At 39.5% G+C, this 14,908-nt stretch overlaps 1 protein-coding gene across 3 annotated transcripts in view; it reads left to right on the top strand.

Annotated features, from left to right (window-relative positions):
- Positions 1-12: 12 nt before the first annotated feature.
- Positions 13-14,908, top strand: part of PARG (poly(ADP-ribose) glycohydrolase) — a 67,741-nt gene continuing 52,845 nt past the window's right edge. The window contains exons 1-7 of one of the 3 annotated variants that reach the window (XM_051617419.1): positions 173-429; positions 3,384-3,450; positions 5,354-6,328; positions 8,580-8,763; positions 9,908-10,030; positions 11,282-11,365; positions 12,447-12,521. In XM_051617419.1, coding sequence (XP_051473379.1) covers positions 252-429; positions 3,384-3,450; positions 5,354-6,328; positions 8,580-8,763; positions 9,908-10,030; positions 11,282-11,365; positions 12,447-12,521 — 1,686 coding nt within the window. In that variant the 5' untranslated portion in view covers positions 173-251. Of the gene's footprint in view, positions 430-3,383; positions 3,451-5,353; positions 6,329-8,576; positions 8,764-9,907; positions 10,031-11,281; positions 11,366-12,446; positions 12,522-14,908 lie in introns of all 3 variants that reach the window. The other 2 variants (XM_051617418.1, XM_051617420.1) reach the window with 2 other exon arrangements.

Here is a 14,908-nt window from a genome sequence, read left to right as displayed (position 1 = left end):
GAGGGGCGCGGCGGGCGGGGCGCCATTTTGCTGCGAGCGGCGTCCCGGCCCCGCTGCTCCCGCCGCCCTCCCGCCCAGAGAGCGGCTGGCGGGGCCGTCCCGGCGCCGCGGGCCGGAGGATGCGGAGCGGCAGAGCCGCCGCCGCCGCGTTGTCGCGCCGTCCCTGCGGGGCGGCTGCCGCCCGGCCCCGGCGGCCGCTGGCGGGCCCGCGCGGCTGAGGGGCTGGGCGGGCTGGGGCGGGCCCGCCGAGGATGAGTGCGGGCTCCGTGCCGGAACCCCCTCGGAAAAGAGCCCGGCCGAGCCCCGCCAGCCCCGGCGGCGGCTCCCAGGGAGAGCAGTCGCCACCGCCGTCGGTCGGTCCCCGGCGGGAGAGGCCCGGGGGCGGCAGCTCCGGCGGCGGCAGCCCCGCCACCGCCGTGGGGAACAAAGGTCTGTATCGGCCTGGGCCCTCCCTGGGGTGCGGGAAGCGGCCGGGCGAGGGCTGGGCGCGGAAGGCAGCTCGCCGGGTGCAGCTCCCCGGCTTTGGGGTGCCCGTGGACGGGACGAGTCCTGGGGCTTGGCGGGAGGAGGCGGCCAGGCCGGGGCTCCTCGGGGCGCGGGGCCCTCTCTCCGCTGCGCGCCGGCGCGACAGGCCGGGGGCATCAGGGCCGCGTTCCCTGCCGAGGGGTCGCGGGCCCCGGCGCACGGAGCTTCCCCGGCGCTGGCCTGACGTGTCGGGCTTGGAGCGTCTTTAGCTCCGGTTCCCGGAGCCAGCGTGTCCCGTGTGCTCGGTTCCGGCGGCGTGGGCACTGTGCGTTGCTTCCCTCGGAGATGGCTTTGGGTACAGCATCGTTCTCCTGGCTTTCTGCCCTGCGCTTCACAAACTTTCGGTAGCGCTGCAACCATCCACGTGAGGTGTGAACCACTAAAGGCAGCGTGCTCAGTACGTGCGAGGACAAATGCTGCAAGAGAAGTGCCCCTCAGCGCGGTGTTGTGCCAGGCTTTCACGGGAGGGAGAGCTAAGGGTAAGGGCTGGAGCCCACCCGGGGCTGTGGCTGCGGGCCTGGGCACTGCTGGCCCTGCCTGCCCCTCTGCTGTGCAGCAGCCGCCGGGAAGCAGCTCCCACACCGCTTCCAGGGGTGGTTGTTACTTGGAGCTAGCACTGTCAGAATAAAAATGTAATGCACAATAAAGTACTTATTTCAGGAGCAGAAAGAAATGCAGAGGAGGAAAAACCCCAGATCTTATTGTGATCTTTGGTAACTGAGAGGCAACTTTAATAGTTTGATGTTCTACAGAAGTAGTGCAGTGATAAATAAGAATCTTCTAGAAATTCAGCTGTTTTTTGCAGTGGTAGATTCTGATGGATGGTTAGGTTTATGGGAATGATTTGGGAAATCTTGAATAGAAATTCAGAGACCACTTAAAAAAATACACCAAAGTCTGGTTTTCTGGTTTACATTGAGTGTAATTGCATGTTGTCTTTTTCTTGCCTCTTATGTTTTTTTCCAGTTTATCTGTAGTGAAAAGGGATGTTAGTATTAAAGAAAAATGTGTGTTATGTTCGTTATAGGGCTTAAATGGCTAGCCAGATGTGGAAGTTGAGAGCAAAGCCATTTTGTTCTGTTCTGATGCTGCTACTTTAACTTCTGTTTATTGTGCTAATTAATAAGGAGGCCTTTCTCAGTACAAGTTTATACCTCAAGAGGTAGGCAGCTGCCTTTGGAGAGGTTTATTTGTCCTATGTTTTAACATGTCAGTTCATGTATTTTTCTGGCTGCTGCTTTCTCTTTTCCTGTAGGCAATTTAGGTTAACACTTCAAATATAAGAAGGTGTAATTTGGGAAACAGAGTGACTAATATGCTTCAGTTTTAGTGAGTCTTTAGAAATAAAAATATTTTGGTTCATAAAATCATCAAGCTGTTATTTTTGCATTGAGTGGGGTGAAGCTGAGCATGTGTTGAGAAGCTGAGTGGCTGAGTGTAGCACAGATTTCCTTGTAATCTGTGTGCAGCCTGGCCGTACTCCCTGGTGACCTAGTCACATGGTGGCAATTTTGCATTATTGTTTCTGCTGTTTCAGAAAAAACTTTAAATGGTTTTAAAATGTTCTGGAGATTGCTTTTTTCATTCTAGAAATTCTGTTCTTTTGATGAGGATATCTGATAGCCAGCTGTGGAAAAGTGTTCAAGGCCTTGAATGTTAGGGAAAGTTACCTGTGACTCTCTGAAGTTACCTGTGACTTATGCTACCTATGCTAGATGTGACACCACCTCCATTGGCAGTAAAATGCTGAGCCTTTCAGTAGTAACTGATAATCAGAATAACCAGATCTCTTGTATTGTTCTTTAAGTTCTGCAAGACTACTGTTGCAGTAGGAGAGCTACAAATTTCACTTACTCAGTTGACAGCTGTAAGCACCTTGAACAGTCAGCAGTGGCAGGTAGAGAACTTCCCTTGGCAAATAGAAAGAAAGGGAACTGAAGCCAGTTGTCACATTTTCAGAATTTCCTGTAAATCACAGCAACAAAGCCAACCCAAACAAAAAAAACCCCTTCTTATGCTAATGAATTCTAATTGTGAAATCACTGCTTTGAGTTTTTTCTCTTTGTCCCCCCTCCAAGTCTCTACTCATTAGTTCATGTGCTGCTGTTCTATTGAAAGCTGGTCTGAACTTGACTTCACAGAGATAGGGCTGATCACATTCACTGCAGCTGTGTCGTTGGTAGTACATCTGAAAAAAGTGTGTCTTTCACATTTTTTTCCTGTTTATGGGAGCAAGCATTGATAGGCTTTACAAATTGTTTATGGGTGGAGGGGGGAAGTCCATTTCCACTTGTCACTTCTAATGTGTACAATCTTTATATTAAGCCTCACGTTTCACAATTTGCTGCGTATAAATAAGGTTCTCAGCTGGGTCTTCTAAGATATGCCTACTGTTTATTTTTTTGTTAGCTTGTTTTAAGTTATGTCATGTTGCCTTTTTCAATTTCAAAATTCAGCAGAAGTTTTTCTAGGGCTCACTGTGATGGTGGTGGTAGTTAAAGGTGATAAGAGCTGGAAAATGCAAGTTGCCTCCTTTTTTAATTATTTTTTTGAATCTAGAAATTCACTGTGTGTTTTGACCATATTTTTAAAATGTTGGATGAAAAAAACCCCACCACACACCAAACCTGGCATTTTAAAAGGTAATTAAAAGAAGCTACAGCTGCTGACTGATACAAATTACATATTGCATCATATGTAGTTTTAGTAGTGTTGGTGTCTGAATGCTCCTTATAGTAGATATGATAATGAGGGCTTAATTGTGGTGTTTTCATCTAGTACAAGTTACTATATTCATATGCAGTGATGTTGCAGTTTTGTCATGTTTCATGTAATAATGTAAAACACTGGTTTTTCAGTTTGTAAACAACAGACGATTACCAGTTGGTTGGAGAATAAAGGACCCAAGACAACTGAGTCCAAAAGGTAAAATGTAAAGCATACCTATTCAAAAGTTGTGTTATTTGAGTGCGTCTGTGGGGAGCTGAAAGTCCAGGTAGCCAGTACAGCAACCTACTGATAAAAAGGCAGCCCCATTTCTGCTGCTTTCCTTACCTTGGCAGATCCTCATCAGTATAACTGACAGAGTTTCACTACAAAGAGCTATTGTTTGCATTCCAGTTATTTTGCGAAAGATGTTATAACAAGTTTCAGTGTTGAATGGTGCCATGTAAAATTTGATTATATTTTCTGCTAATCTGGTCTGTCAGGAGTAATGTTTGCTAGACAGCATTAAAATGAAACTCCTAAGAATGTAGCAATCTGGTGCAAAGGAGTATCAGACTTTACATTTCTATCTTCACTATAGTAAATAAGATGGTTTGTTTTTCATTTGTGTTTGTTAATGGTTAGAAATGGAAATCCATAGCAGTGTTAAGTGTGTTCAACAAAAGCCAGTAAAAGTTGTGATGATGAGTAATACAGAAGTGCAGAGGGGCCAATTACAGGCTTCAGTAAAGCTGTTAAGAGGATGCTTGAGGAGGGAGCGAGTAACTTTTTCAGGTTCCTTTTTAGAGTATTGTCTTTTTATGCCCTCACTGGCAGATTGCAGCCTAGTCAGTTTTAAGCAGAAAGTTGTATAAATACTTCACGTATCTCTCTATTGCTGTTACTATCATAATTGTAATTTATTTCTTTCAGATTTGATTTCTCATTTTAAGTTGGCAACATCTGCTGTCAATCACTTTGAACACTCATTTATTGAGAGGGCAGCTGTAACATTCATTACAATTTTCAGTGCTGCAACAAATGCATAGATGGGGAATGTAAGTTATGGAAACATAAAAGCCCCTGAAATATTTTTGTTTTCAAATAATATTCCTATGGGCAAGGTTCCTAGTTATTACCTGTTGTTCCAAGCACACTTATTTTTAATTTTTGTTCTGTAGTGGTAAGGGTGTTAATCCTATCTCTTTATCCAGAGTGCTCTTTTAGAAGAGGATCTACTATCATTTAAGCAGAGAATGTACCAGTCATACAAAGTGTAATGTGTTTATTTGATTACATACAATGTTGCAACAATACATTTAGGAGAAGGTAATGTTCAGAATGGTGTATTCACCATGACCAGACAGATGTTTTTCATATTCACATGGCATCTAAGTATTTTTCTTTATCAATACACTGACAGAAAAATCAGTACCTAAGTGTGAAGTGGCTTTCCAATGTCCCTTTCAGTTTTTCAGCTGATTATATTGAACTCAGTTTCCCTGTGTAACTCTGAGAACAGATTTCTTACATTCATTGTGTAAGTCAGTGCAGAACAAATTGTTTTTCTCTTTAGTAATTGTTTAATTAGTCTTTGATTTTTGGTTCTCAGTTCTAAACATATTCTACCCTTATGCTTTTGTATTGTGATTTTGTTGAAGATTTTTCACTTACAAGAAGGAAGTAATAGGATGTTTTTGAAACTATGGACTACGGTGTCTTGCTACAAAACCATTTATTTCCTTACTCACTGTATTTAGCTGATTAAAATAAAAGTTAAAGAGGACTTGGTCATGACTTCTAACTTTTTTCATCTGAGAAGATAACTAAAATAATAGCTTAATACCATTTGATTTGAAAATAAGAGTAATGAATCACTGGAGTAGATTTCTGAGGTAAGCAACTGATTCATCTTCCTTTGAAGCCTTTCAATGGAAATAGGTTGTTACTGCGCTACGTTTGCCACTGCAGTATAACTTGTTTATCCTGGTCATGCTTATAGAGTATAAAGGTTAAAATTCTGTAATTTCTACTGCATGTTTATAGCAATTCCTTTATTTTTCTATATGTATGCAGAAATTCCATTTGGAGATAAGGCATTAACTTCCTTTCTCTTCCACAGCAAAATTAATAACAATACTGAAGCAAATCTCAAGATGACTTCCATGAAAAAAGAGAACCTTCGTGACCATGATGTGAAAAAACTTGAGAATGTTTGTCAGCAAAAATATTCAAAAATATCTGTGGAAGTTGGTGCAAAGAATGTAAATTTGCCTCAGACAGGCAGCATGTATAATTGGGAGGCAGAGGACAAAGATCCAGCCTTAGACACGGAGCCTGTGAAGGGGATGCAGTCTGGGGACCTCTTTAAAAATGCCAACATCGATCAGATGCACAAAGCTGGCAAGCAGGCCCAGAGAGGCTGTGAAGAAAGTGGTGACAGTTGGACTCAGAGGAAGTTATCATCAGGCCAGTCTTTGAAAATGGGAAATACAAAACTTTCTTCAAAAGACACTGCGACAGATGGACAAGTAACTTCATGCAATTCACAGATGTTGAAGAGTTGCAATTCTGTCTGTGTGACAGGTGAACAAGGAGAAGCGGATGTAGTCCCAGAGAGTCCACTTTCAGATGTTGGTTGTGATACTTGTGTATCTGATCTTGGAGGTCCTGGGAAACTGAGGAAATGTCAGAGCAGTTCAGGGGATTCACCTGCTTTTGAGAAAGAAAGTGAACCAGAGTCACCCATGGATGTAGATAATTCTAAAAATAGCTGTCATGGGTCAGAGGCTGATGAAGAAACAAGTCCCTTTCATGATGAGCGGGAGGACATTAATGTGTCAAAATCCATAAACAAACCATTTGGAGTTCAATATGGGGATGCTGAACTGGAGTCAAGAAAGTCACGTTTTTCTGCTAAGGGCTGTGAAAGCTTTGAAGAAATAGACAATTCTGTTAAAGTGGATGGTCTGCCTACAAAGGCACCTGGGATCTGTCCTCCTCCATCATCAGAATGCAGAGGTGCAAAACAGGGTGTGAAGAGAGACTCCAAAATCACCTCACACTTCATGAGGATACCTAAAATTGAGGAGAAAAGGTAGTGTTCTATCTGCCTCTTAATCTGTTTTTTCCACACTTAAAAAGTTCCTCTTTGGTTATAGCACTTTGGAGAGTGTGTAGGGTTTTGCAAAATGTATATTAGGACATAAAGACTGATGTACACTTGAAGTAACTTTATTTTTAGTGGGTCTACTTGTGATTTTTTGTTTTAAAGGATATGTTTGTTACTGCAATTTTTAAATCATCTGAGATTATTAAAATTGGGAATTAAAGATGCTGTAGGAGGTTTATTTTCTTTATCAAAGAAGTGATTTAAGAGCATGAGACTTTTAATGCTTGAAAATGAATGGTGGTACAGAAGTGCTTTATGGAGTGTAGCTCTAGCATTGATTATTTCATTCAGAATATCTGAGGAAATTAATGTTTTCTTGTGGTTTGGTTTTTTTTAGTTTCATCCATCAAAAATACTGTTTTATTGACACACCAGTGCTGCTGGGGCTTTGATTGAAACAGACATGAGAGATTTAACTTCTGAAAGCAATTGTAGAGATGGGTCTGAGTGTTTGTTGCTTTTCTGATGTTGTTTTTTGTTCTATTCATAATTTGTGAGAGCCATGGCAGTAAAAGCCCTGAGCATGACCCAGGGCTCTGTATGCTAGATGTTGTGTAAGGACAAAAGGATTGTCTCTTCTCAGAAGAGCTTGGGTTGCAGTGGGACCTGAAAAAGTGAACAAACAGCAAAAAGAATAGGCAGAAGCAAGAGGACTGTGTGTGTTCATGTAATAAGCAATTATGTCAGTAAACTCAAGTTCTAACAGTAGGACAAGAAAGTAGTTTTGCTCATCTTTACTGGGAGGTCTTTTCTGGATGTGAGAAGCAGCAGCACAAACCATACTTTTCAAAGAAATGAAGAAGAGGGTGATGGAGGGTGGCTAACTAGTGGTGGGAGCTTGTGTTTGAGAACTCTTCGGAGGTGAGTAGGCTGAGAGTGGGTTTGGAAAACAAAACAAGGTAGTTCTTACAAAAAATTGATGGATGATGAATTTGCTAAAAAAAAGTATGGAAAAGAGTTTCATAAACTTTAAAATGATAGGCTTAGGGAGTAATTTTTCCACTAAATTTAAGTTAAATGCTATTGTAGCAAAGCAGCGGAGGTTGAAGCTTTTGTTTGTCAGGGCTAGAGCACTGTGTGTTGCAATAAAACCCTGTAGTCCTTATGAGAACAATTAGGAAATCTTAGTTTTCTCCTGGTGTTCATTAGACCAGGTCTACAGCAGCCAATTGAGTGGCTCAGAACTGAACTTGGGAGAAGGAAGTAACAGTGTATCAAGCAGGTTTCAGTCACCATTAATGCTATGCTGGAATTACGCTTTGGCTCTCAGATGAGCACGGTGGGCCTGTACTCTGTTTCTGTGCATAGTGGCTGCCCCATTTGCCTGTGATTGGTTGGGCTGGAGGCATTGTCTGTGCCTGAAGATACTGGCATAGGCATAGACACGGTGAACAGGTTGGACAACATCTTTATCCAAGGGTGGAGTGAGTTCACTAAAGGGAATTTAGAGGCCTAAACAGTACCTCAAAGTGTAGGCTTTTAACTTGTTTTGCATCTCACTCTTAGAACTTCCCCTAGCATGAGAAACATTTGGTATGTTGCAGCAAACACACAGCAGGTTCAGATTTTGCTTGTCAAAAATATCTTAGATCCATGCAAATCCCTTTGAAGAGGATTAGTTTATCTGCTCTTGCATATATCTTAGTTTTTCAAGTGTTCCATTATTTTTTAATTTCTACTTCCACTGCAAGTATTACATGCCTGATGTGAAAAACACAAACCTAGTGAGAAAGAATGCTGAAGAAGTTTCTTTAGTTCGAAGAAGAAATATATGCATGTGTGTATGTGCATGTGTTTGTTTTCTAACAGTTGAGAAGGGGCTGTAGAGGGTATCCTGACAAATGCAAACCCATGGCCTGGTCTCCTGTCCCTGGATGAGCAGGTGCTGCTGGGAAAGAGCATGACTCTACAGAGGAAAGCCCTACCCTGCCTTGCTAGCACACTGCAGTTATGTGAAGGTGTTTGTAAGAGAGTGTTTTGGTAAATATCATGTACCTGCATGTGCTGGGGAAGAGGTTATTGGTGGCAGGGGTTTTCCCCAAAGAAAACTTTGGCCTGGGGCTACAGTGTAGACTAGCAAATAAATGGACTCGGTTAGAAATGTAACCCTGGAGTAGAAACTGAGGTATTTTTCAGTGGAAGTAAAATGTTTTAACATATTTTATTTTAATAGCAGGAAAGAAAAGTGTGAATTCAAACCCCAGAGGCTGGGAAGGAAGATCCCTAAATATGTGCCACCTCCTCTTCCAACTAATAAGAAGTGGTTTGGGACACCGATTGAAGAGATGAGAAGAATGCCAGCGTGTGCGGCCCGCCTTCCCCATCTGCGACCCTCGGCCAATCACACAGTAACTGTCAGGGTATGGTGGTTCAGTGTATTACCTGGAATCACATTTCTTATCAAATTGTTCAATACATTGAAATGCCAATTGTTAGTCTTTACAGTATTAGCAGGTTGCAGAAGTCTTTCTTTGCCATTCTTTGCAAGCAGACCCAGACAACTAATTTTCCTTGAGGTTGACTTTTCTGATGTGCAAAATTAGGATATTAAGATCCAGAAGGAATGTAATTATTATTTCATTGCCTCTGGCTTATTAGGGCCAAGCATTCTTCTTTTACATAGGTGTTATTTTGTGCTTCCTTGTCTGAGTTGTAAACTGTGAGAATTTAAATATGTCTGCAAGTAAAATTTGTGCTTCAGCCTTTTTAGTATTTTCGTTTTAATGTTATTCTGTTTTGGGTTCGAGATATACAAAAGGCTCGAGATATTCAAGATATGAAAAAGACAAAGAGTAAAGAGGAGTTTCTAGCAATTTTTCCACTGCACTTTAGATAAAATCTGATATGTTTGCCTTTAATCCTTTAGAGTAGTATGCAGTCAAATTATTGTTGAAAGGAAACATCACCAGAAACCTATAGTGTCATGGATAAATCCAAAACAAACAAAAAAAACACATCAAGTTTAAGTGCAAGTTCTGAGAGAATCAGCTGCCAGAAGGCCGTTTAGCAGATTAAGTCTTTAAGAATGTTACATTATTTATATTTACATCTCTGATGTTCTGTGGAATAATGTTGATTATTGTTATATCTATAACGATTTCTGATCTTGTTCAGCGTTAGTTTAAAAAAAAGTCATTTTTGTGCATGCCTGTGATTACATTTGAAACTCTGTAGTTACTTAAATTCATAAATGAGGAAGTCTTTAGCTGATAATAGAACATAAAATAATGATGTGTATTACCTTTGTTTTGGTGTATTTCCAGCATTCAAATGATAAGGTTGTGTCTTTTTTTTAATCAAGTTTAATATTAGAGTAACAGTAGCAGATATTTGTTTGTTTTTCTAACAATGTGCATCCTGTTGCCAGTTTGTAGCTTTCACCTTTCCTAAAAGGTGCCTCTAGATGAGAACTTTTTGAAACTGTGTTTTTGCCTGGTTTTTATTTCTTACATTTAAAAACTTGGAAAGTAGAGGCTGAGCTTTTTATACTGTCCTGTGTCGCAGGTAGATCTTCTGAGGGAAGGAGAGGTACCTAAGCCTTTTCCAACTCACTACAAAGATTTGTGGGACAACAAACATGTTAAAATGCCCTGTTCAGAACAAAATTTATACCCTGTAGAGGATGAGGTAAGATTAAGTATTTACAATTGCATAATCAAATAAGTTTGTTTACTTAGGTGGTAAACTGTGTGTATGGAGTTGAAAAATCAAGTACACGAACATACCTGGTCTGAAAAGCTGTGTTCTGGGTCAGGATACTTCAGGCAGAGCAGAATTTTTTTTTTTCCTAGTTTTTATTTTACGTAGCAATTGAATTGATGGTGTATATAGTTCTATACTTACATGGAGTATAAAGTTATACTCCATATAAGCTACATGTTTGTATACTTATGTATTTGAGTATTTTGTGATTTGAAGTGCCAACAGATGTGAATTAATTTGTAACCACATTTTGTTTATATTATTATGTATTGCTGATAGTGAGGTGTATCTGACTGCTCTTCTGCCAAAACAATGGTGGGAAGGTTAGAATTGGCCCTACATGGTTTGTTCATCTGGTGTTTCTTGTCACTGCTTGAGACTTAAATGTACCCACTGTAATACTTCAGGCTGTGGTGGATAAAATCGGCAAGCGTGTGCTGTAGTGAAGACTGTATAATGGTTATTGACACTTGAATTTGGAACAGACAATTTTATAGCCTCTAGGAGGTACTCTTTTATCAATTTTGCAGTTACAGTAGAAAATTAATTTAACTGATATTTCAGAAATAGTGTTGATAAGATCTTTGATAAGATCTTGCCAGCTGAGCAAGGTGAGTTGTTTCTACCCTTACGGTAGTTCCATAAGACATGTCCTTATTGCTTGTAATGGGCAATAAGACTTATGTTGAGGAAAAACAGCACAGGATGTCTTAAATTTGGGTTGGCACAAGAGTCAGCACAGCAATATGATTTATAGTCTGTGCCCTTTATAAAAATGTAATATCAAGAATGTTAAGTTCAGTTTATATTTTTGAGTTGTGGATTTTATGAACTGTAGTCATATTTTATCTGCAAAACACTTCTGTTATGAGGAATGTCCTGGTATTTGTCCTTGAGACAGTGTGAGAAAGAGCACTGCTTATGTAAAAAGGAGCTCTATGAATTTTGTGATAGCTTCAACTAAAAAGGAATTCTTTAAGGAAGTAAAATGCAGTGGATTAGAAGTTGCAGAAGCACTTCACAATTACTCAAAATATGTGATTATTTTTTAAGAACTTCACACATAAAGCAAACTTTGTTTAAAGAAATCTGTAACAAGGAAGACAATTATTAGTAAATATATCTTTCTGTTTTGAATAACTTGATCTGACTTTGTTTTGGGCTTTTGTTTTAAAGAATGGAGATAGAACTGCTGGAAGTCGATGGGAACTAATCCAAACTGTCTTGCTTAACAAATTTACTTGCTCACATGATTTGAAGGTAAGCTTCTCAATTTGAGATCAAGTCTATCTACAAATAAGTGCATTCAGGCTTTCCATATAATGTTACTGATTCTGGCTCAGTCCTGTTTATTTAATCACTTATAAAAACAAGCTTAAAATGATCTGTGCTGTTCAAGGAATTAACTGATTAATTAAGAGCCTTATTTAATGAGTCATAAGCATTATCACTGAATTTATTAGGAATTACTGAAATGAATTGTCATTCATAAGTCTACACAAAACAGTGTCCAGTAGCACCTGCTAGTGGTAAATGTAGCATGTCTGTTTTTCAGATGGCAGGTCAATGCATAGGTGAGAGAGTTTGAAACAGTAACTGCTCTCACAAGTATATTCCACTGAAATTGCAACAATTTAAGCTGTTGAAAAAAATATGTACAGTTTGGAAACTGATGCTCTGTTGTCATTACTCATCTAATTCTTGTTAGCTTTTAGTGAATAGTGATTTGGACCAACTTAGAGTTGCTTTAATTTTTATTTTTTTTTTAATGAAGAATAATGTAATTTAAGGTTATACCTAAAAGGCAGGGAAGGAGGAGGATGCAAAAGCTGCAGATGAATGTTAAATAACGAGTGCTCCCCAGCAACTATTGAAACTTCCCTTGATAATGCTATTTGGTATTTTTTTCTTAAGAATTTTTTAAAGGTGGTTGTTGTTGTAATGGACCTTTTTCATTTTGTTGTGGTTCTGATTCAAAAAGTTTCTAAACCGATAAAGCTTCTGCTATATTGCTGAGGGACACTTCTCCTTTGGTATTTTTAAAGGCAGCAAGCATGAGGTAGGGAGTGTTTATGTTGTGTATGTAGGCAGATCCCAGCGTGCCTTGTCTTACTTTGTGCTAGGAGGAAAAACCTGTAGACTAAAGCTTATTAGATGCTAAACCTCAAGTGTAGGATTCACTCATGGAGGCACACAGTATTACTGCAGTGTTACGGATCTTGGTGTGCTCTGTAACAGGTTAGCCACTAGATGGTAATGTTCCTTCAAAAAGGAAATTTCATAAAATTGTTTTTCTTCTGTTAGTATTTCTAAGCTTTATTTTCTTGTTCTCTTTCCCTAGGAGGCTATACTGAGATACAACATTGCTTATTCCAAGAAATGGGATTTCACAGCTCTTACTGACTTCTGTGAGAAGGTAAACCGAGTTGACTTAAAATAGGAAGAAATACAAGTGACTGTGTATATATCTCAGTGCTTTTTGCTTTATGTCACCTTTTAAGTGGAAAGGTTTTGCAGTCATCATCTATGAGGACAGCTATTGGCTGGTAACTTCAGTTGAAATTATAATTATACTTTATAAACTGGATTAATTTTAAATCTTAAGCAGGTATTTTGGGTGCTTCAGTAGCAACTAAGGTTACTGAAGGTAAGGTGAGAAATACCTTTTGTCTGCTTTATGAAAACTAGATTTAGTAATAAATTGTATTAATATTTCCAGTGTAATGGTTTCTTGTTTTAAAAAGTGTTGCTCTCTTTTTCCTTTTTTAAACAACTTTAATGTATTGTTTGTATAGACTGCTTTGCTGGTCTAGCAGTAAAGTTCTGCTGTGTGTTGAGGTGATTAATTTAAATTACAGAGCCTTTGAAAGATTGGGATATGTTTTTGTCTTCATCTTACCTTCCTGGAAGAGGTGGAAAAGAAAAATGACTACCAGTAGGTGGCAAATGCTAGTTGGATTATTTTTGATGTACATCCTGACTGATGATCAGGAACTATGCTAATTTAAGCAGGATGGGAGATTAAACGAGAAACAAGAGAAATTGTTGTATTTTTCTTGCACCAGCTCAGACGTGCTTTTAAAGTACATCCTCATTTTCTTGGTAGGGGCTTACTAAGCTGTGTTAAGATTCAGAGGAAATAAATTTGATTTTAAGTTAATTTTATTAGCTCTGTTTAAAAAAGATGTTTGCTTAATTAATGTGCTCAGAGTTATTTCCATTATGTATAGGGACTACTATTTAACACAAAGAATTTTGGTTTGCATGCAAAGCAGTATTGTTGTTACTGACAGAAGGTGCCCATAAAAATACCAGTTGTATGATGTTTGCCAGCCGTGAGAGCTACTGGGTTCACCCATCGCGCCATATTAGTGCTCCCTGTTTTTCAGGCTGTCGTGACTGAATGATAGAGGCTGTGGACATTTGGCCTCTTTGATCCTGTTGACTCTTGTACTAACTGGAGTTAACTTGGCCTGTTCAACTGCTCATTCTTGTGTTATTAAAGAATGCATATTTAAATTACTAGACTCTTTTAAAATATAAGCAGACTATTTAAAAGTCTGACTTGGGAATGTACTAGATTTGCATCATACTGCTACAAATGCAGCTTGAGCTTGTTGTGATGTGTTCATATGGTGCATCTGGGCATTTGGAAACTATGGGTGATTGGATTCAGAGCTCATCAGTCAGAGTAAGTAATATCAGCTATCCCCAGAGAAAAGAGGAACAGGGAAATAAACTATCTGTTGGGTGTCAGTCTTTCACTGATGAGGGTGAAAAGGCAATTTCTGTCACCTGGGAATGATGATTTATTTGTGAAGTTCCCAGATGAAGGAGAGATGTTTTTAAAAACCTGGATTTTAGACCAAGGTGAAGAGTGTGCAGCAGTATATTAAATAAGGATCAGTGAAGCACTGTAAGATGGTGGCTCCTTATAGACCCCAGGAGCCAAATCTTACAAAGCCAGGTGCCTGGCTTTGTTTATTGAGTATACTGAGCTTAGTGAACAGAACATGTGCAAGGGATACATCTTGTAGAGAAGTGTTTTAATGTTTTCTATTATTAAGGGGTGTGTGAACTCTTCAAGTTTTGTAAATTAAGAAGGCATCTGCTTTCAAAGACTCTGGTCTGCTTAAGTGAGCAGCTATTGAGTGAAGTTTCCTTTGTGGAAATGACCTAAATATACTAGCTGTAGTGAAGTGCAGCTTTTGAAGTGATTATATTTGGGAGGTAATGATTAAGGGCTTACCCTTGGCTCGTGCATTTTCTTATTTTGCTGTTTTGAGGGAACAGGGGAACTGTTTTAGGTGACTTTGCTCAGAAAATGTTGAGAGGGTTGGTTGAAAGGAAAGCTGGTTTGAGTAATTAGTTCCAAGGGAGGAGCAGAAGCTCAACAGAAGGAGAAAGAGTCACACACATGTATGATAAGATTAAAGCAGAATTTTATGATCTCAAGTATCTGTTTATATTCTTGGGCACTATTGACTTCCAGTGCATTCTTAACTAATAATTCTGTGGTCTGATTTATTGTATCTTCTCATTTTGGTAACAGCTCACCATATCCATTAATCTGTTCAATGCTTTCATATCATTCTTACATTATGTTTCCTGTTTTACGTAGTTTCCTTCCAAGTTACACTGTCAAAATATGTATTATTTTTAAATCCTAAAGATAGGATTCAAATAAGTTTTCTTGTAATAACAGTAATTCCAAGTTTCTTGGACTCAAGTTTGTTTTCATTCAGATTAAAACACTTTCAGCTTTCTTAAATCCTGGGAAGTAAATATCATGTATGTGGCTGG

Source organism: Apus apus, chromosome 4 (assembly GCF_020740795.1).
Source record: "Apus apus isolate bApuApu2 chromosome 4, bApuApu2.pri.cur, whole genome shotgun sequence".
Taxonomy (NCBI): Eukaryota; Metazoa; Chordata; class Aves; order Apodiformes; family Apodidae; genus Apus; species Apus apus.
Note: the sequence above shows the minus strand (reverse complement) of the source record. Positions and strands in the feature narration are given on the sequence as shown.